This window comes from Gopherus flavomarginatus, chromosome 23 (genome assembly GCF_025201925.1).
Source record: "Gopherus flavomarginatus isolate rGopFla2 chromosome 23, rGopFla2.mat.asm, whole genome shotgun sequence".
Taxonomy (NCBI): domain Eukaryota; kingdom Metazoa; phylum Chordata; order Testudines; family Testudinidae; genus Gopherus; species Gopherus flavomarginatus.
In genome coordinates, this window is record NC_066639.1 from 15077751 (window position 1) to 15098341 (window position 20591).

Below are 20591 nucleotides of genomic sequence, written 5' to 3' on the forward strand. Positions count from 1 at the left end.
GGCGGGGCCGGGAGGGCAGTGCGGGCGGGGCTGGGTGAGGGGCGGGGCTGGGAGGGCAGAGGGGTGGGGCTGGGTGAGGGGCGGGGCCGGGAGGGCAGAGGGGGCGGGGCTGGGTGAGGGGCGGGGCCGGGAGGGCAGTGCGGGCGGGGCTGGGTGAGGGGCGGGGCTGGGAGGGCAGAGGGGGCGGGGCTGGGTGAGGGGCGGGGCTGGGAGGGCAGAGGGGGCGGGGCTGGGTGAGGGGCGGGGCCGGGAGGGCAGAGGGGGCGGGGCTGGGTGAGGGGCGGGGCCGGGAGGGCAGTGCGGGCGGGGCTGGGTGAGGGGCGGGGCTGGGAGGGCAGTGGGGGCGGGGCTGGGTGAGGGGCGGGGCTGGGAGGGCAGAGGGGTGGGGCTGGGTGAGGGGCGGGGCCGAGAGGGCAGAGGGGGCGGGGCTGGGTGAGGGGCGGGGCCGGGAGGGCAGAGGGGGCTGGGCTGGGTTAGGGGCGGGGCCGGGAGGGCAGAGGGGGCGGGGCTGGGAGGGCAGAGGGGGCGGGGCTGGGTGAGGGGCGGGGCAGGGAGGGCAGCGGGGCGGGGCCGGGAGGGCAGAGGGGGCGGGGCTGGGTGAGGGGCGGGGCTGGGAGGGCAGAGGGGGCGGGGCTGGGTGAGGGGCGGGGCCACGAGGGCAGAGGGGGCGGGGCAGGGAGGGCAGCGGGGCGGGGCTGGGCTTGGAGGGCAGAGGGGGCGGGGCTGGGTGAGGGGCGGGGCCAGGAGGGCAGAGGGGGCGGGGCCGGGAGGGCAGAGGGGGCGGGGCTGGGTGAGGGGCGGGGCCGAGAGGGCAGAGGGGGCGGGGCTGGGTGAGGGGCGGGGCCGGGAGGGCAGAGGGTGCTGGGCTGGGTTAGGGGCGGGGCCGGGAGGGCAGAGGGGGCTGGAGATGAGGGGACAGGGGCGGGGCCAGCTGACGGGCGGGGCCGGGAGAGCAGCGGGGGCGGGGCTGGGTGAGGGGCGGGGCCGGGAGAGCAGCGGGGGCGGGGCTGGGAGGGCAGAGGGGGCGTGGCTACGTGAGGGGCGGGGCTGGGAGGGCAGAGAGGGCGGGGCCGGGAGGGCAGAGGGGGTGGGACTGGGTGAGGGGCGGGGCCGGGAGGGCAGAGGGGGCGGGGCTGGGTGAGGGGCGGGACTGGGAGGGCAGAGGGGGCGGAGCCGGGTGAGGGGCGGAGCTAAGCGTGATGGAGGTGAGGAAGGGGCCAGGCTGGGCCAGGCTGGGGGCTGGTTCATGGGGGTCAGTCGGGCTCTGGGGTTGCAGGTGCTGGGCTGGAGGTTACTAGGTCCCTGGCCTACCAGGTGCAGCGGAGGTCAGTGGGTGCTGGGGGTGCAGGGGAGGTCAGTGGGCGCTGGGAGGTCAGTGGGTGCTGGGAGGTCAGTGGGTGCTGGGGGTGCAGGGGAGGTCAGTGGGTGCTGGGAGGTCAGTGGGTGCTGGGGGTGGAGGGAGGGTCGGGGCACTGGGAGGTCAGTGGGTGCTGGGAGGTCAGGGGGTGCTGGGGGTGCAGGGAGGGTCGGGGCGCTGGGAGGTCAGTGGGTGCTGGGGGTGTGGGGGAGGTCAGTAGGTGCTGGGAGGTCAGTGGGTGCTGGGGGTTCAGGGGAGGGTCGGGGCACTGGGAGGTCAGTGGGTGCTGGGGGTGCAGGGAGGGTCGGGGCGCTGGGAGGTCGGTGGGTGCTGGGGGTGCAGGGAGGGTCGGGTCGCTGGGAGGTCGGTGGGTGCTGGGGGTGCAGGGAGGGTCGGGGCGCTGGGAGGTCGGTGGGTGCTGGGGGTGCAGGGAGGGTCGGGGCACTGGGAGGTCAGTGGGCGCTGGGAGGTCAGTGGGTGCTGGGGGTGCAGGGAGGGTCAGGGCACTGGGAGGTCAGTGGGTGCTGGGGGTGCAGGGAGGGTCGGGGCACTGGGAGGTCAGTGGGTGCTGGGGGTGCAGGGAGGGTCGGGGCCCTGGGAGGTCGGTGGGTGCTGGGGGTGCAGGGAGGGTCGGGGCGCTGGGAGGTCAGTGGGCGCTGGGAGGTCAGTGGGTGCTGGGGGTGCAGGGGAGGTCAGTGGGCACTGGGAGGTCAGTGGGTGCTGGGGGTTCAGGGGAGGGTCGGGGCACTGGGAGGTCAGTGGGTGCTGGGGAGGTCAGTGGGTGCTGGGGGTGCTGGGAGGTCAGTGGGTGCTGGGGGTGCGGGGAGGATTGGGGCACTGGGAGGTCAGTGGGTGCTGGGAGTGCAGGGAGGGTCGGGGCACTGGGAGGTCGGTGGGTGCTGGGGGTGCAGGGAGGGTCGGGGCGCTGGGAGGTCGGTGGGTGCTGGGGGTGCAGGGAGGGTCGGGGCGCTGGGAGGTCGGTGGGTGCTGGGGGTGCAGGGAGGGTCGGGGCGCTGGGAGGTCGGTGGGTGCTGGGGGTGCAGGGAGGGTCGGGGCGCTGGGAGGTCGGTGGGTGCTGGGGGTGCAGGGAGGGTCGGGGCACTGGGAGGTCAGTGGGTGCTGGGGGTGCGGGGGAGGTCAGTGGGTGCTGGGGGTGCTGGGAGGTCAGTGGGCACTGGGAGGTCGGTGGGTGCTGGGGGTGCAGGGAGGGTCGGGGCACTGGGAGGTCAGTGGGCGCTGGGGGTGCAGGGAGGGTCGGGGCACTGGGAGGTCAGTGGGTGCTGGGGGTGCAGGGAGGGTCGGGGCACTGGGAGGTCAGTGGGTGCTGGGGGTGCAGGGAGGGTCGGGGCGCCGGGAGGTCAGTGGGCGCTGGGAGGTCAGTGGGTGCTGGGGGTGCAGGGAGGGTCAGGGCACTGGGAGGTCGGTGGGTGCTGGGGGTGCAGGGAGGGTCGGGGCGCTGGGAGGTCGGTGGGTGCTGGGGGTGCAGGGAGAGTCGGGGCGCTGGGAGGTCAGCGGGTGCTGGGGGTGCAGGGAGGGTCGGGGCGCTGGGAGGTCAGTGGGCGCTGGGAGGTCAGTGGGTGCTGGGGGTACAGGGGAGGTCAGTGGGCACTGGGAGGTCAGTAGGTGCTGGGGGTTCAGGGGAGGGTCGGGGCACTGGGAGGTCAGTGGGCGCTGGGAGGTCAGTGGGTGCTGGGGGTACAGGGGAGGTCAGTGGGCGCTGGGAGGTCAGTGGGCGCTGGGAGGTCAGTGGGTGCTGGGGGTACAGGGGAGGTCAGTGGGCACTGGGAGGTCAGTGGGCGCTGGGAGGTCAGTGGGTGCTGGGGGTACAGGGGAGGTCAGTGGGCACTGGGAGGTCAGTGGGTGCTGGGGGTTCAGGGGAGGGTCGGGGCACTGGGAGGTCAGTGGGCGCTGGGAGGTCAGTGGGTGCTGGGGGTACAGGGGAGGTCAGTGGGCACTGGGAGGTCAGTGGGTGCTGGGGGTTCAGGGGAGGGTCGGGGCACTGGGAGGTCAGTGGGTGCGGGGGAGGTCAGTGGGTGCTGGAGGTGCTGGGAGGTCAGTGGGTGCTGGGGGTGCGGGGAGGATTGGGGCACTGGGAGGTCAGTGGGTGCTGGGGGTGCAGGGAGGGTCGGGGCGCTGGGAGGTCAGTGGGTGCTGGGGGTGCAGGGAGGGTCAGGGCGCTGGGAGGTCAGTGGGTGCTGGGAGGTCAGTGGGTGCTGGGGGTACAGGGGAGGTCAGTGGGTGCTGGGAGGTCAGTGGGTGCTGGGGGTGCAGGGAGGGTCGGGGCACTGGGAGGTCAGTGGGTGCTGGGGGTGCAGGGGAGGTCAGTGGGTGCTGGGAGGTCAGTGGGTGCTGGGGGTGCAGGGAGGGTCGGGGCACTGGGAGGTCAGTGGGTGCTGGGGGTGCAGAGAGGGTCGGGGCACTGGGAGGTCAGTGGGTGCTGGGGGTGCAGGGAGGGTCAGGGCGCTGGGAGGTCAGTGGGTGCTGGGAGGTCAGTGGGTGCTGGGGGTGCAGGGAGGGTCGGGGCACTGGGAGGTCAGTGGGTGCTGGGGGTGCAGGGAGGGTCGGGGCGCCGGGAGGTCAGTGGGCGCTGGGAGGTCAGTGGGTGCTGGGGGTGCAGGGAGAGTCAGGGCACTGGGAGGTCAGTAGGTGCAGGGGAGGGTCAGTGGGTGCTGGGGAGGGTGCCGGGCCAGGCAGGGGGCAGGGGGTCCCGGGCCGTTTCGGGGTCTCTGGGGCCGGCGGCTCTCACCTCCCCTCTCCCCCCAGGACTCGGACGGGGAGGCGCCCGACCCCCCCTCCGCCCGCGCCCGCCGCAAGCTGGAGACGCTGCTGAACCGGAACATGCGGATCCGCATGACGGACGGACGGACGCTCGTCGGCTGCTTCCTCTGCACCGACCGCGACTGCAACGTCATCCTGGGCTCCGCGCAGGAGTTCCTCAAAGCCAGCGGTGGGTGCGCCGGACGCCTGGGTCCCCCGCGGGGACGGGAGGGGCCTGGTGGGACGCAGCACCAGGACTCCTGGGTTCTCTCCCCGGCTCTGGGAGGGCAGTGGGGGCTAGTGGTTAGAGCAGGGGAGGAAGGGAACCAGGACTCCTGGGTTCTCTCCCCGGCTCCGGGAGGGCAGTGGGGGCTAGTGGTTAGAGCAGGGGAGGAAGGGAACCAGGACTCCTGGGTTCTCTCCCCGGCTCCGGGAGGGCAGTGGGGGCTAGTGGTTGGAGCAGGGGGCGGGGGCAGTAGTGGCCGCACAGGGAGACACCGTCTGACCCCCCCTCTCCTCCCCAGACTCCCTGGCGGCCAGTGAGCCGCGCGTGCTGGGCCTGGCCATGGTGCCCGGGCACCACATCGTCTCCATCGAGGTGGAGCTGGAGAACCTGGGCAGCCCCCAGTACCTGTGAGAGGCGCCCGGCGGAGAGACCTGCCCCCCCCCCCTGCGCCCGAGGACCTGCCCGGGGGGCGCAGCCGGGGCACCGGGGGGGGCGTGTGGGTCCCGCTCTGCACATTAAATTCCTGGGGAACCCAGAGCAGCCGCCGGCCACCTCGTTTGTGCCACGCGGGTCTTGGCGTCCCGGCCGGAAACGAGCCAGTTCCTTCGTTCCGCCCCTCACTCCCGACCCACAGCCCCCTGGCCCCCCAGCCCTGCGGTGCCCCTCATTCCTGACCCACAGCCGCCTGGCCCCCCAGCCCTGCGGTGCCCCTCACTCCCGACCCACAGCCCCCTGGCCCCCCAGCTCTGCGGTGCCCCTCACTCCCGACCCGCAGCCCCCTGGCCCCCAGCTCTGCGGTGCCCCTCACTCCCGACCCACAGCCCCCTGGCCCCCAGCCCTGCCGGTGCCCCTCACTCCCGACCCGCAGCCCCCTGGCCCCCAGCCCTGCCGGTGCCCCTCACTCCCGACCCACAGCCCCCTGCCCCCCCAACTCTGCGGTGCCCCTCACTCCTGACCCGCAGCCCCCTGCCCCCCCAGCTCTGCGGTGCCCCTCACTCCCGACCCACAGCCCCCTGGCCCCCCAGCTCTGCGGTGCCCCTCACTCCCGACCCCCAGCCCCCTGGCCCCCCAGCTCTGCGGTGCCCCTCACTCCCGACCCACAGCCCCCTGGCCCCCAGCCCTGCCGGTGCCCCTCACACCCGACCCACAGCCCCCTGCCCCCCCAACTCTGCGGTGCCCCTCACTCCTGACCCGCAGCCCCCTGCCCCCCCAGCTCTGCGGTGCCCCTCACTCCCGACCCCCAGCCCCCTGGCCCCCCAGCTCTGCGGTGCCCCTCACTCCCGACCCACAGCCCCCTGGCCCCCAGCCCTGCCGGTGCCCCTCACTCCCGACCCACAGCCCCCTGCCCCCCCAACTCTGCGGTGCCCCTCACTCCTGACCCACAGCCCCCTGCCCCCCCAACTCTGCGGTGCCCCTCACTCCCGACCCGCAGCCCCCTGCCCCCCCAGCTCTGCGGTGCCCCTCACTCCCGACCCACAGCCCCCTGGCCCCCCAGCTCTGCGGTGCCCCTCACTCCCGACCCCCAGCCCCCTGGCCCCCCAGCTCTGCGGTGCCCCTCACTCCCGACCCACAGCCCCCTGGCCCCCAGCCCTGCCGGTGCCCCTCACTCCCGACCCACAGCCCCCTGCCCCCCCAACTCTGCGGTGCCCCTCACTCCTGACCCGCAGCCCCCTGCCCCCCCAGCTCTGCGGTGCCCCTCACTCCCGACCCACAGCCCCCTGGCCCCCAGCTCTGCGGTGCCCCTCACTCCCGACCCACAGCCCCCTGGCCCCCCAGCCCTGCGGTGCCCCTCACTCCTGACCCACAGCCCCCTGCCCCCCCAGCTCTGCGGTGCCCCTCACTCCTGACCCACAGCCCCCTGGCCCCCCAGCTCTGCGGTGCCCCTCACTCCCGACCCACAACCCCTGCCCCTGCCCCTGCCCCCCCAGCTCTGCGGTGCCCCTCACTCCCGACCCACAGCCCCCTGGCCCCCCAGCTCTGCGGTTCCCCTCACTCCCGACCCACAGCCCCCTGGCCCCCCAGCTCTGCGGTGCCCCTCACTCCCGACCCACAGCCCCCTGGCCCCCCAGCTCTGCGGTGCCCCTCACTCCCGACCCACAGCCCCCTGGCCCCCCAGCTCTGCGGTTCCCCTCACTCCCGACCCACAGCCCCCTGGCCCCCCAGTTCTGCGGTGCCCCTCACTCCCGACCCACAGCCCCCTGGCCCCCCAGCTCTGCGGTGCCCCTCACTCCCGACCCACAGCCCCCTGGCCCCCCAGCCCTGCGGTGCCCCTCACTCCCGACCCACAGCCCCCTGGCCCCCCAGCTCTGCGGTGCCCCTCACTCCCGACCCACAGCCCCCTGGCCCCCCAGCTCTGCGGTGCCCCTCACTCCCGACCCCCAGCCCCTGCCCCCCCAGCCCTGCCGGTGCCCCTCACTCCCGACCCGCAGCCCCTGGCCCCCAGCTCTGCGGTGCCCCTCACTCCCGACCCCCAGCCCTGCTGGTGCCCCTCACTCCCGACCCACAGCCCCCTGGCCCCCCAGCTCTGCGGTGCCCCTCACTCCCAACCCCCAGCCCTGCTGGTGCCCCTCACTCCCGACCCACAGCCCCCTGGCCCCCCAGCTCTGCGGTGCCCCTCACTCCCGACCCCCAGCCCTGCTGGTGCCCCTCACTCCGTACCCGCAGCCCCTGCCGCTGCCCCCCAGCCCTGCCGGTGCCCCTCACTCCCGACCCACAGCCCTGCTGGTGCCCCTCACTCCGTACCCGCAGCCCCTGCCGCTGCCCCCCCAGCCCTGCCGGTGCCCCTCACTCCCGACCCACAGCCCCCTGGCCCCCCCAGCTCTGCGGTGCCCCTCACTCCCGACCTCCAGCCCCTGCCCCTGCCCCTCACTCCCGACCCCCAGCCCCTCCCCTTGCCCCCCCAGCCCTGCCGGTGCCCCTCACTCCCAACCCGCAGCCCCTGCCAGCCCAGCCCTGCCCCCACAGCTCTGCGGTGCCCCTCACTCCAGACCCCCAGCCCCTGCCCCCCCAGCCCTGCCGGTGCCCCTCACTCCTGACCCGCAGCCCCTGCCCCCCCAGCTCTGCGGTGCCCCTCACTCCCGACCCGCATCCCCTGCTAGCCCAGCTCTGCCGGTGCCCCTCACTCCCGACCCACGGCCCCCTGGCCCCCCAGCTCTGCGGTGCCCCTCACTCCCGACCCCCAGCCCCTGCCGGTGCCCCTCACTCCCGACCCGCAACCCCTGCCCCCCCAGCCCTGCCGGTGCCCCTCACTCCCGACCCGCAGACCCCTGCCTCCCAGCCCTGCCGGTGCCCCTCACTCCCGACCCGCAGCCCCCTGCCTCCCCAGCCCTGCCGGTGCCCCTCACTCCCGACCCGCAGCCCCTGGCCCCCCAGCCCTGCCGGTGCCCCTCACTCCCGACCCGCAGCCCCTGCTAGCCGAGCCCTGGGCTCCCCCAGCCCTCCCAGCGCCCCTCACTCCCGACCCACAGCCCCTGTCCCTCCCTAGCCCTGCCGGTGCCCCTCACTCCCGATGCGCAGCCCCTCCTAGCCGGATCCTGCCCCCCCCAGCCCTGCCAGTGCCCCTCACTCCCGACCTGCAGCCCCTCCTGATTTGTTTCCCCTTCTCCCCCTCCCCCCATAGCAGTGTTAACCCCTTGCTGGCCATTGCTGCCCCTGCAGTCGGGCTGGGGGGACCCCGCTCCTGGCTCCCCGTCTCCTGGCCCCCAGCCCAGCACCTGCTGTTCCCATCAGCGCCGAACAATGGGCCGCTGTGTGCCCCCGCCCTGCCCTTCCCCTGCCGCAGGATGCGACCCGGGGGAGCCGCTTATCTTATCCCCGGCTGCTTCCCATGTTCCCGGCGGTGACGCCAGCGCGCGGCCCTGCGGCCCTGACTCCTGGCCCTGCCCGGGGGGGGGACACCGGACCCCCTGTCAGCGGGCCTGCTCGAAAACATGTGCGGGGGCTGGGAGCCAGGACTCCTGGGTTCTCTGCCCGCCTCTGGGAGGGGAGTGGGGGCTGGTGGGTCAGAGCAGGGAGGGCTGGGAGCCAGGACTCCTGGGTTCTCTGCCCGGCTCTGGGAGGGGAGTGGGGGCTGGTGGGTTAGAGCAAGGGGGGCTGGGAGCCAGGACTCCTGGGTTCTCTCCCCGGCCCTGAGAGGGGAGTTGGGGCTGGTGGGTTAGAGCCGGGGGGGTTTGGAGCCAGGACTCCTGGGTTCTCTCCCTGGCTCTGGGAGGGGAGTGGGGGCTGGTGGGTTAGAGCCGGGGGGGTTTGGAGCCAGGACTCCTGGGTTCTCTCTCCAGCTCTGGGAGGGGAGTGGGGGCTGGTGGGTGAGAGCCGGGGGGGTTTGGAGCCAGGACTCCTGGGTTCTCTCCCCAGCTCTGTCACTGATTTTCTGTTGCTTTGGGCACCCATCACTTCCCTCCCCCTCCCCACGCAGGACAGGGGCAACCCCCCCTCCCGGTCCCATCTCACCCCAGTCCCTTCTCCCTGCTGCTGGCAGGTTCCCCGCGCTCGGGCCTGACCCCTGCCCCCCCAGTGTGGGAGCGGCAGGAGGGGGCCTGCCCCCTGGGTGGTTCCCACCCCGTGCCTGGGCCCTGCCGGCGCTCCCTGCGACCATGGAAAACTTGGTCGTGTTTCCCCGGCGGCTGTTTGCCGTGGAGCCAGGCCAGCCCCGGAGCAGAAGGGCAGGCGGGGGTCAGAGAACGGCCATGTGGGGGGCAGGGGGTCTGGGCAGCGCCCGGCCCAGCAAGGCGCCTGGGGAACTTGGCAGCAGAAATCCTGTGGAGGGGAGTTCCACAGGCCCCAGCCTGCCTGCCCCCATGGGCGGCGCGGAGGGGGAACCCGCTGCAGATCTGGGGGGAGCGCCCCAGCCCGGCCCTTCCCCATGGCTGGACCTGAGGGTGGGGGGTGTGCCCCCCTCCCATGAGTGACACACAAACATTGCCGGGGCGGGGGTGATAAAGGAATGAACCTGCTGGATAGAAAAGGATTTTTATTGATAATAAATTGACCCCCCCACAGCTGCTTGGTTTGAAGGCCCCACCCCAGCCCCACAGCCACCCTAGCCTGCCCCTCACCCTCAGCCCCCCAAGGCTCCCTACCCCATCCAGCTCAGACCCAGCCTGCCCCTAAACCACAGCCCCCCACATCCACCCCAAACCAGGTCCAGTCCCAGAGACCCACAGCCCCCAGTCCAGACCCACAGCCCTCCCTGGATTGCCCCTAACAGCCCCTCCCCCCAAACCCCAGGCACAAACACTGCCCCCCAACACATTCCCGTCCCCCCCCCCAAAGCAGCCAGCAGAACGAGCAGGTGTCGCTCACCCCAAACGAACAGCCGTTCCCCTGCCCCCCCCCAGTCTCTTTGGGGTGTTGCTGCCATTGGAGGGGTCCCCCCGATGTCTCTCGCCTGTGGGGAGGGGCCCCCCTCACACCCAGACCTTGTCCGCGGGGGTGGGCGCGTGGGCCCGGGGGCAGCACCAGGCGGCCTGGTGGTAGCGGCCGGCAGGCAGGTTCCGGTAGACGGCCAGGCTGTAGGGCAGCAGGCAGTAACCGAGCTGGAGGCGCCGGGCCAGCCGGACGAAGGCCGCCAGGCCGAGCACCAGGAGCGGCAGCAGCAGGGTGAAGCCGAGCACGAGCAGGGCCGTGGCACCAGCGTCGTGAAGATGGGCCTCGCACGGGGCCACCCGGGCGTGCAGGAACTGTGGGGCGGGGGGAAAAGGGGAGAGGGTCAGCGTGCGTGCGACAGGCGTGCGAACCAGGCCTGGGCCGGCACCTGCCCTCGCACATTTCAGAGCGGGCAGTCGTGTACGCACACCTGCCACCAGGGGCTGGCACATGCATGCACAAACGTGCAAAGAGCAGTGCCCTCTTCCCACCATGGCTTGCACACGCATGGGCACAGAGCACTTGCACAATTGTATGCAGGTGAGGCGTGGCCTTTGCACGCACATGTGCAGAGGCCTGCACCAGCAGGCAGGGGCCCGCGCACGCTCCCTCCGGGCATCACATGTGCAAAGGCACTTGCACGTACAGATCCCCCACATGTGTGTGCAACCAGTGTGCACGGACAGGGGCCAACGTGCAAACACACACGCCAGCTAAGCTCCCCTCACCAAATCCCAGGCCCCCTGCCCCCATTTGTCAGGACTGATCACCGGGGAGGGGGGCGGCACCAGGAGGCGCTGGCTGCGCCAGGACGGGCTGCCCCAGCCCCACGGGGTTATCGGCCACAACCAGACCCCCCCAGGTCTGCACTTCGTCAGCTGTCAGGAGGGGAGGGGGAGGGGAACGGCAGGACTCCTGGGTTCTCTCCCTGGCTCTGGGCAGGGTGGAGGCTAGTGGGAGTGGGGACGGGGGGGGCTGGGAGCCAGGACTCCTGGGTTAATCTTGCTTGTCTCACCCCCCCCCCAGCCCACCCCTGCATTTCAACCGTGCAGCCCCCCCCCCCCCATTCCTGGGGCTGCTGGGAATTTAACATTCCTGCTGGGGCCCTGGGCTGGGACCACCCAGAGCATCCAGCAGCTCCATGGGGCTGGGGGGGTCCAGCCCCCCCCCAGGAATCCAAGGGCAGCAATATCACCCCTCCCCCCAGCCCTGCCGGTGCCCCTCACTCCTGACCCGCAGCCCCTGCTAGCCCAGCCCTGCCCCCCAGCTCTGCCGGTGCCCCTCACTCCCGACCTGCAGCCCCTGCTAGCCCAGCCCTGCGCTCCCCCCAGCTCTGCCGGTGCCCCTCACTCCCGACCCGCAGCCCCTGCCAGCCCAGCCCTGCCCCCCCAGCTCTGCCGGTGCCCCTCACTCCCGACCCGCAGCCCCTGCCAGCCCAGCCCTGCCCCCCCAGCTCTGCTAGTGCCCCTCACTCCCGACCCGCAGCCCCTGCTAGCCCAGCCCTGCCCCCCCAGCTCTGCCGGTGCCCCTCACTCCCGACCCGCAGCCCCCTGCCAGCCCAGCCCTGCCCCCCCACAGCCCTATTTTGTGGGTGGCCCCAGGAGTCTCACCTTGGAGGGCTCGGGGTGGGGGTCAGAGGGGTGGCTCTGTGGTGGGTTGTGGGGGCGGGGAAGAGGGGCAGGAGGCTCTGGGGGGTGGGGGCTCTGGGGATGTTGTGAGGGGTGGGGGGACATAGAGGGGAGGGGTCACAGAGGGGGGCTGTGGGGGGCACCGAGGAAGCCTCTGAGAGGCTGTGGGAGGTCTGGGGACAGAGTGGGGATCAGGGGGGTTGTGGGGGGCTCAGGCGTCACAGGGGGGGCTGTGAGGGGTCTCTGGGGAGCTGTGGGAGGAAGGGAGTCACGTGGGCTGTGGGGGATCTGTGGGGGGGTCTCTGGGGGGCTGTGGGAGGAAGGGAGTCACGGGGGGCTGTGGGGGGCACGGGGGGGTCTCTGGGGGGGCTGTGGGAGAATGGGAGTCACGGGGGGCTGTGGGGGACACGGGGGGGCTCTGGGGGGCTGTGGGGGAAGAGTCACGAGGGCTGTGGGGGGGTCTCTGGGGGGCTGTGGGAGGAAGGGAGTCACGGGGGCTGTGGGGGGGGTCTCTGGGGGGCTGTGGGGGGAAGGGAGTCACGGGGGCTGTGGGGGGCACGGGGGGGCTCTGGAGGGCTGTGGGGGGAAGGGAGTCACGGGGGCTGTGGGGGGGTCTCTGGGGGGCTGTGGGAGGAAGGGAGTCATGGGGGCTGTGGGGGATCTGTGCGGGGGTCTCTGGGGGGCTGTGGGAGGAAGGGAGTCACGGGGGCTGTGGGGGGGTCTCTGGGGGGGCTGTGGGAGGAAGGGAGTCACGGGGGCTGTGGGGGGGTCTCTGGTGGGGCTGTGGGAGAACGGGAGTCACGGGGGCTGTGGGGGACACGGGGGGGCTCTGGGGGGCTGTGGGGGAAGGGAGACATGGGGGCTGTGGGGGGGTCTCTGGGGGGGCTGTGGGAGGAAGGGAGTCACGGGGGCTGTGGGGGGGTCTCTGGGGGGCTGTGGGAGGAAGGGAGTCACGGGGGCTGTGGGGGATCTGTGGGGGGGTCTCTGGGGGGCTGTGGGAGGAAGGGAGTCACGGGGGCTGTGGAGGGGTCTCTGGGGGGCTGTGGGAGGAAGGGAGTTGGGGGGCTGTGGGGGGGGTCTCTGGGGGGGCTGTGGAAGAACGGGAGTCACGGGGGCTGTGGGGGGCATGGGGGGGCTCTGGGGGGCTGTGGGGGGAAGGGAGTCACGGGGGGCTGTGGGGGGGGTGTCTCTGGGGGGGCTGTGGGAGAACGGGAGTCACGGGGGCTGTGGGGAGCACGGGGGGGGCTATGGGGGGGCTATGGGAGGAAGGGAGTCACGGGGGCTGTGGGGGGGTCTCTGGGGGGCTCTGGGAGAACGGGAGTCACGGGGGCTGTGGGGAGTATGGGGGGGCTATGGGAGGAAGGGAGTCACGGGGGCTGTGGGGGGTCTCTGGGGGCTGTGGGAGGGAGTCACGGGGGCTGTGGGGGATCTGTGGGGCTGTGGGAGAACGGGAGTCACGGGGGCTGTGGGGGGGTCTCTGGGGGGCTGTGGGAGAACGGGTGTCACGGGGGGCTGTGGGGGGGTCTCTGGGGGGCTGTGGGAGGAAGGGAGTTGGGGGGCTGTGGGAGGAAGGGAGTCACGGGGGCTGTGGGAGGGTCTCGGGGGGGGCTGTGGGAGAACGGGAGTCACGGGGGCTGTGGGGGGGTCTCGGGGGGGCTGTGGGAGAACGGGAGTCACGGGGGCTGTGGGGGGCACGGGGGGGCCTCTGGGGGGCACAGGGGGGCTCTGGGGGGCTGTGGGAGAACGGGTGTCATGGGGGCTGTGGGGGACATGGGGGGGCTCTGGGGGGGCACAGGGGGGCTGTGGGAGAACGGGTGTCACGGGGGCTGTGGGGAGCACGGGGGGGCTATGGGGGGGCTATGGGAGGAAGGGAGTCACGGGGGCTGTGGGGGGGTCTCTGGGGGGCTGTGGGAGAACGGGTGTCACGGGGGGCTGTGGGGGGGTCTCGGGGGGGCTGTGGGAGAACGGGTGTCACGGGGGCTGTGGGGGGGGTCTCGGGGGGGCTGTGGGAGAACGGGTGTCACGGGGCTGTGGGGGGGCACGGGGGGGCTCTGGGGGGCTGTGGGAGAACGGGAGTCACGGGGGCTGTGGGGGACACGGGGGGGCTCTGGGGGGGCACAGGGGGGCTCTGGGGGGCTGTGGGAGAACGGGTGTCACGGGGGCTGTGGGGGGGACACGGGGGGGCACAGGGGGGCTCTGGGGGGCTGTGGGAGAACGGGTGTCACGGGGGCTGTGGGGTCCCCGAGCGGGTCTCTGGGGGGGGCACAGGGGGGGGCTCTGGGGGGCTGTGGGAGAACGGGAGTCACGGGGGCTGTGGGGGACACGGGGGGGCTCTGGGGGGCTGTGGGAGAACGGGAGTCACGGGGGCTGTGGGGTCCCCGAGGGGGTCTCTGGGGGGGCTGTGGGGGGCACGGGGGGGCTCTGGGGGGTCCCCGAGGGGGGCTCTGGAGGCCCGGCGGGGATCTCACCTTGGAGTGGCAGAGGAAGCCCAGCCCCAGCGCGGTGCCCGCGGGCAGCAGCGCGGCCGCGCAGACCAGGGCGCAGAGCAGCGCGCACAGCGCCGCCGCCAGCAGGTTGTGCGCGCTCAGCAGGACGGCGCAGGCCAGACAGTCCAGCGCCCCGCGCAGCTCCGGCTCCGGCTCCGGCTCCGGCCCCGGCTCCAGCGCCGGCTCCGCGCCGTACGGGGGCGGCGGCACCGGGCTGCCCCCCTGCGCCCCCCCGGGCTCCTGCCGCCCGCTGGCTGCCGGGGAAGCGGACATGGCCGGGGGGTCCCTGCGCGGCCCCTGCGCGCTGAGCTTTATAGCGCCCGCGGGCGGCCCGGCCCCTCGCCGCGGCGCCGCCCCCGCCCCCACATCCAGGGGGCAGCTGGGGAGGCGAGTCCTGGAACAGCGGGGGGGTCCTGGCTTTGCTGCCTGGCTCATTCCACTCCCCCCCCTCGCCGCCCCCCCAGCTCCATGCGCAAACGGGGGGGGGGGGGGCAGGAATTTGTCCTGCTCAGATTCCAAGGATGCTTTGAACTGATCCGCTGCCTGTCACCCCTCCCACTCCAGCCCTGCCGGTGCCCCTCACTCCCGACCTGCAGCCCCTGCCAGCCCACCCCTGGGCCCCCCCAGCCCTGCCGGTGCCCCTCACTCCCGACCTGCAGCCCCTGCCAGCCCACCCCTGGGCCCCCCCACCTCTGCCGGTGCCCCTCACTCCCGACCCGCAGCCCCTGCTAGCCCAGCCCTGCCCTCCCCAGCTCTGTCGGTGCCCCTCACTCCCGACCTGCAGCCCCTGCTAACCCACCCCTGGGCCCCTCCAGCCCTGCCGGTGCCCCTCACTCCCGACCCGCAGCCCCTGCTAGCCCAGCCCTGGGCCCCCCCAGCCCTGCCGGTGCCCCTCACTCCTGACCCACAGCCCCTGCTAGCCCAGCCCTGGGCCCCCCCAGCTCTGCTAGTGCCCCTCACTCCCGACCCGCAGCCCCTGCTAGCCCAGCCCTGCCGCCCCCCCCCAGCCCTGCCGGTGCCCCTTACTCCTGACCTGCAGCCCCTGCTAGCCCAGCCCTGCCCCCCAGCCCTGCCGGTGCCCCTCACTCCCGACCTGCAGCCCCTGCTAACCCAGCCCTGGGCCCCCCCAGCCCTGCTGGTGCCCCTCACTCCCGACCTGCAGCCCCTGCTAACCCACCCCTGCCCCCCCCAGCCCTGCTGGTGCCCCTCACTCCCGACCTGCAGCCCCTGCTACCCCAGTCCTGCCCCCCCAGCTCTGCCGGTCCCCCTCACTCCTGACCCGCAGCCCCTGCCAGCCCAGCCCTGCCGGTGCCCCTCACTCCCAACCTGCAGCCCCTGCTAGCCCAGCCCTGCCCCCCCCAGCTCTGCCGGTGCCCCTCACTCCCAACGCGCAGCCCCTGCTAACCCACCCCTGGGCCCCCCCAGCCCTGCTGGTGCCCCTCACTCCCGACCTGCAGCCCCTGCTAGCACAACCCTGCCCTGCCCCCCAGCTCTGCCAGTGCCCCTCACTCCCGACCCGCAGCCCCTGCCAGCCCAGCCCTGCCCCCCCCAGCTCTGCCGGTGCCCCTCACTCCCGACCCGCAGCCCCTGCCAGCCCAGCCCTGCCCCGCCAGCTCTGCCGGTGCCCCTCACTCCCAACGCACAGCCCCTGCTGGCCCAGCCCTGCTCCCCCGTGCCCCTCACTCCCGACCCGCAGTCCCTGCTAACTCACCCTTGGGCCCCCCCAGCCCTGCTGGTGCCCCTCACTCCCGACCTGCAGCCCCTGCCAGCCCAGCCCTGCCCCCCCAGCTCTGCCGGTGCCCCTCACTCCCGACCTGCAGCCCCTGCCAGCCCAGCCCTGCCCCCCAGCTCTGCCGGTGCCCCTCACTCCCGACCTGCAGCCCCTGCTAGCCCGGCCCTGCCCCCCCAGCTCTGCTGGTGCCCCTCACTCCCGACCTGCAGCCCCTGCCAGCCCAGCCCTGCCCCCCCAGCTCTGCCGGTGCCCCTCACTCCCGACCTGCAGCCCCTGCCAGCCCAGCCCTGCCCCCCCAGCTCTGCCGGTGCCCCCTCACTCCCGACCTGCAGCCCCTGCCAGCCCAGCCCTGCCCCCCAGCTCTGCTGGTGCCCCTCACTCCCGACCCGCAGCCCCTGCTAGCCCAGCCCTGTCTCCCCCAGCTCTGCCGGTGCCCCTCACTCCCGACCTGCAGCCCCAGCTAGCCCAGCCCTGCCCCCCCAGCTCTGCCAACCCGCAGCCCCTGCTAGCCCAGCCCTGCCCCCCCAGCTCTGCCGGTGCCCCTCACTCCCGACCCGCAGCCCCTGCCAGCCCAGCCCTGCCCCCTCAGCTCTGCCGGTGCCCCTCACTCCCGACCCGCAGGCCCTGCTAGCCCAGCCCTGTCCCCCCCAGCTCTGCCAGTGCCCCTCACTCCCGACCTGCAGCCCCAGCTAGCCCAGCCCTGCCCCCCCAGCTCTGCCAACCCGCAGCCCCTGCTAGCCCAGCCCTGCCCCCCCAGCTCTGCCGGTGCCCCTCACTCCCGACCCGCAGCCCCTGCCAGCCCTGCTGTACCAACTAAAAATAAAGTTACTTTGTTTTCTATGATTAGTGTTGTGTGCAGGGGGAGGGAGCCAGGCAGGAAAGCCGCTTGACCCCTGTCTGGCACTGAGCTGTTACCACTCGAGAGAGGGATTTTGGAGTCACTTTGGATCGTTCTCTGAAAACATCCGCTCAAAGCGCAGCGGCGTCAAAAACGCAAACAGAACGTTGGGAATCATTAAGAAAGGGATAGATAATAGGACAGAAAATATCCTGTTGCCTCTATATAAACCCATGGGACGCCCACACCTTGAATACTGCGAGCAGGGGTGGTTGCCCCATCTCAAAAAAGAGATATTGGAATCAGAAAAGGGCAACAAAAATGATTCGGGGTCTGGAACGGCTTCCGTATGAGGAGAGATTAATAAGACTGGGACTTTTCAGCTTGGAAAAGAGGCGACTAAGAGGGGATATGAGAGAGATTTATAAAATCATGACTGGTGTTTAAATAGATAAGGAAGTGTTATTTACTCCTTCTCATAACACAAGAACCAGGGGTCACCCAATGAAATGAATAGGCAGCTGGTTTAAAACAAACCAAAAGACGTATTTCTTCACACAACGCACAATCTGTGGAACTCCTCGCCAAAGGATGTTGCGAAGGCCAAGGCTATAACAGGGGGTCAAAAAAGACCTAGATAAGTTCATGGAGGATGGGTCCATCAATGGCTATTAGCCAGGATGGGCAGGGAGGGGGTCCCCAGGCTCTGTTTGCCAGAGGCTGGGAGTGGGCAGCAGGGGATGGATCACTTGGCGACTGCCTGTTCTGTTCATTCCCACTGGGACACCTGGCATTGGCCACTGTCGGCAGACAGGACACTGGGCTAGATGGACCTTTGGCCTGACCCAATATGGCCGAACATATGTTTTTATGGCAGTCATGGGCAGTTAGTGCTTTAACGATGCCAAGGTAGTTTCAGGTCAGAAGATCCACTTGATTGTCCCCTCTGACCTCCTGGGATTTCCTCCCCACGTAACCACGGCCCCTCCTGGAGCCCTGGGATCCTTTCTGTGGCTTCTCTGCTCGCTCACCACTTTTTTCCATGGCCCCCGGCACTGTGCCCAGCGCCGCTCTCAGCCATGAAGTGGATTCATAGATCCATTGGTAGGGTTTGGCCAAAACATCTTCCCGGAAATGTTTGATTTGAAGCCACCAAGAGACGGCGAATCACCACATCACGGCCCAGAGAATTATCGCCCAGTTCCTGGGCTTTGGCACGTCGCTGAAGAAACTCGCCGTCCCCTTCGGAACAAAAAGCAACGAGGCCTTTTCTGTATCTCTGTGAGTTAATTTAATCTTTTTTACATTTACAAAATAAGATTTTTTTTTTCCTTTGTCGCCTTACAGTACAGTATGATCCAGGAGGACCCAGACGTCCACTTGTTTCGTTCAGTGTGTTGGCGAGATGCTGGGATAGGAGGGGGAAATGAACAGAAGTCCCGATCGCACAGTGATTATGGAATTCAGCACCATGAAAAGAGGCAAAAAACTGAACAAAACCCCCCCGTCTCACGATGCCGGGGATGGGCCGAGCTTAACATTAAAACCCCAAAAAAACCGAACGCAAAAATTCTGGCGAGAAACAGACAAATACACACGATTACCAAAAAAAGGCCATTTAAAAAAACACCCCCCGAACGCTCAAATCAACCCCTCAATAGCAACCAATAAATAGAGAAATCATTACAAAAATGATGTATAAATAAAAAAAAAAATACACAACAACAGAGGACAATTTACAAATTGCGAAAATCTTGAGGCCTGGAGGTACAAAAACAAAAGCCCCGAGGAAAAAGCACCCGACGTGTTTCCGGTTTCCAAACAAGTGAGAAGTGGGGGAGGCGAAACCTGGCCGGCGGGGGAGTTAAGGCAGATTTCTGTCCTGCTGTCCTGGCTCAGTTGCTGTGGCTGACCTGAGAGAAGTGTAAACCGCGGCTGCGATTGTACGAAACGCTTAACCCAGGGGAAGGCAGCTCCCGGGGGCAGGGTTCCCGCGAACCCCTGCGCACGGGGGCTGGACGCTGAGCACCGTTCCTCACTCCCCCTTTTGCACCATCGTTTGCACAATCGGAGACCCAAGCCGGCGGGAATTGGCTCCTTCACGTGAGTTCAGAAGAAAACAAAACCAAGCCAGGAAGACGTGGAATTAAAAGCCCCCCCCACGCCAAGCGGCCAGGATTTAAGAAAGCAGAGTGAGACTCAAGCCCACGCACGCCCACACAAACCGCCCGCCCCGCGCCAATATATATAGAAACCAATGGACAATCTCCAACCGCCACAAACGCGCAAAGAGGAAACAAAGAGAAATTGCTGCGTAAAAAACCCGTATCTTTTCCTCGTGGTGGTTTTTTTTTTTGTTGGTTTTGTGTTGTTTTTTTTTTTTTGCTTCATTTGCTGACGAGAAAAATGTAAAAAGACGACAAAAAAAAAAAATACGCCCAACCCCCTTTCGCCGCTGCCAGTGTCTCCCCCCCGCCCCCCGCCCCTGCAAAACAAACGAGTTAATGCTCCGTCGACGAAGAGAGCTCCTGGCTGAGCTCCAGAGTCTCTGTTCTCCTGTCCCCGCCGAAGGCCGGCGTGTGTCTGCCGGGGAACCGCCCGCCGGCCCCGCCGAGCTGCCCAGGCTCCACGGTTTTCCATTTCCCGTCTCCTGGGCGGGTTTTTTTTTCTCTTTTTTTTCTGTGTGTTTTTTATTATTTTCCAAAAAAAAAAAAAAAATTTTTTTTAAAAAGTTTCCCCGTTCCCCCCCCAGGTCATTTTCAAGAATAAATTAAAAAAGTTCATTTGTTTGAGTGTCTGTATTCACAGGCTGCTTGCGGATTGGCTCCTCGGATCACGCAGAAGATTGGCTGCTTCTGGGGCTCCGCCCCCTCTCCCTCGTTTCAACAGCAAAGCCGATTGGGCCGGAGAGGTTCCGGTGTAAACAAGAGCTTGTCTGCGATTGGCCACTGGGACGGGCGGTGCCGAGATGTCCCCTCCTTCCCCCAGCGGGGCAGGGGGGCACTGGGGAAGGGGGAGCTGATTCCTGTCTCTGCCCAGGAAGTACCTGGGCGAGGTCTGGCTCATCTGGAGCTGGGGGATCCAGCCTGCGGGCGGGAAGGAAAAAAAGGGTTAATGGGACCCAGGAGTCCTGCGGGTGGGAGCAGAGCACTCCCTCCCCCCAATACGTTCCCTTTACGTTGACGCCTGGGGGAATTCAGCACCACTGCGCACGCGCAGAATTCACCTGCCGCGCAGAATCCCCTCCGCCCCCCGCAGAAAATAGGCTGCAGTCCGCCCCTTTGCCCACCAGGGGCCGCTGTGGCACCAGAACAGAGAGCAGCCCAGCTGCCCATAGGGAAGAGAAAGAGGCTGCCTTCTTCACGCCTCCTGGGCCAGGTCAGCAGACAGGTGATATGGGGGGATGGACAACATGGGGCACATGGGGCTGCTGGGGTCACAGACGGGGGTTCAGAAGGGCTAGTGGGGGGGGCAGGAGCTGAATGGGAGTGAGAGTGGGGGGACACATGGGCACAGGGAGAGGCAGGGGGAAGGACACATAGGGAAAGGGGCGGGGGTGCAGGGCCACATGGGAGAAGGGGGGTGGCTAAGTGGGGGCACAGGGATACACGGGGAATGGGAGGGAGTGGCTGAGTGGGGGTGCAAGGACACATGGAGATGGGGGAAGGGGTGCAGAGTCACACCGGAGGAGGGAGTGGCTGAGTGCGGGTGCAAGGACACATAGAGATGAAGAAGGGGGTGCAGGGCCACACGGGACGAGGGAGTGGCTGAGTGGGGGCACACGGACGCATGGAGACGAGCGAAGGGGTGCAGGGTCACATGGGGACGGGGCGCGATGCAGGGACACATCAAAAACACGGCGCCTGATTCGTTTCTGTTGTATCATTCAGACGTAGTTGCTGACAGGTATTTTGAAATAAAGGACCAAAATAACTGAAACCGGCGAGATAAGATTCTGTGATTTTTCACAATTAAAACATGCGGAAGTTTAAAATATTGACCGCAGAATTTTCATTTTTTGGGTGCAGAATTTCCCCCAGGAACGTACGCTCCAGTGAGTCCCCAGGGAAAAAGGGACCCCAGGTGGGAAAATGTGCATCCTGAAGCCAAGTGCCCCCTAGTGCCGCCCTGGGGCCAGCCCCATCTGCCAGGGGAGAGCGCCCCCTGCTGGGCCCCCCGCCCCGCTCCCTGCCCCACAGCACC

The 20591-nt window shown here is 69.4% G+C and overlaps 2 protein-coding genes and 1 long non-coding RNA gene across 5 annotated transcripts; 2 read left to right on the forward strand and 1 right to left on the reverse strand.

Annotated features, from left to right (window-relative positions):
- The first annotated feature begins 1332 nt into the window (after nucleotides 1–1332).
- LOC127039605 (uncharacterized) lies at nucleotides 1333–3943 on the forward strand. 3 transcript variants are annotated; one of them, XR_007771182.1, is made up of 4 exons: nucleotides 1333–1479; nucleotides 1809–1870; nucleotides 3498–3695; nucleotides 3784–3943. It is a non-coding gene; the product is annotated as an uncharacterized LOC127039605 (long non-coding RNA). The 3 variants fall into 3 exon arrangements; XR_007771183.1 differs by lacking the exon at nucleotides 1809–1870 and having other exon boundaries at nucleotides 1333–1497; nucleotides 3498–3739; nucleotides 3828–3943; XR_007771181.1 differs by lacking the exon at nucleotides 1809–1870 and having other exon boundaries at nucleotides 1333–1497.
- A 75-nt stretch (nucleotides 3944–4018) lies between these two features.
- NAA38 (N-alpha-acetyltransferase 38, NatC auxiliary subunit) lies at nucleotides 4019–4875 on the forward strand (the record flags this gene model as incomplete). Its single annotated transcript, XM_050933605.1, has 2 exons — nucleotides 4019–4304; nucleotides 4639–4875. Coding segments are annotated over 2 exons (399 nt in total), but the record flags the coding sequence as incomplete, so codon positions are not given.
- Nucleotides 4876–9606: 4731 nt separating this feature from the next.
- TMEM88 (transmembrane protein 88) lies at nucleotides 9607–14091 on the reverse strand. The gene is made up of 2 exons (XM_050933501.1): nucleotides 13801–14091; nucleotides 9607–10018 (listed from the first exon to the last, which is right to left on the reverse strand). The coding sequence occupies exons 1-2, from the start codon at nucleotides 14089–14091 to the stop codon at nucleotides 9746–9748; spliced, it is 564 nt and encodes a 187-aa protein (XP_050789458.1). The 3' UTR covers nucleotides 9607–9745.
- Nucleotides 14092–20591: the final 6500 nt, after the last annotated feature.

Coding starts and splice junctions, on each gene's coding strand:
- TMEM88 (XM_050933501.1), bottom strand. CDS start 14,091: ATGTCCGCTTCCCCGGCAGCCAGCGGGCGGCAGGAGCCCGGGGGGGCG. Junction 10,019..13,800: donor GCTTCCTCTGCCACTCCAAG/GTGAGATCCCCG, acceptor CCCGCCCCACAG/TTCCTGCACGCCCGGGTGGC.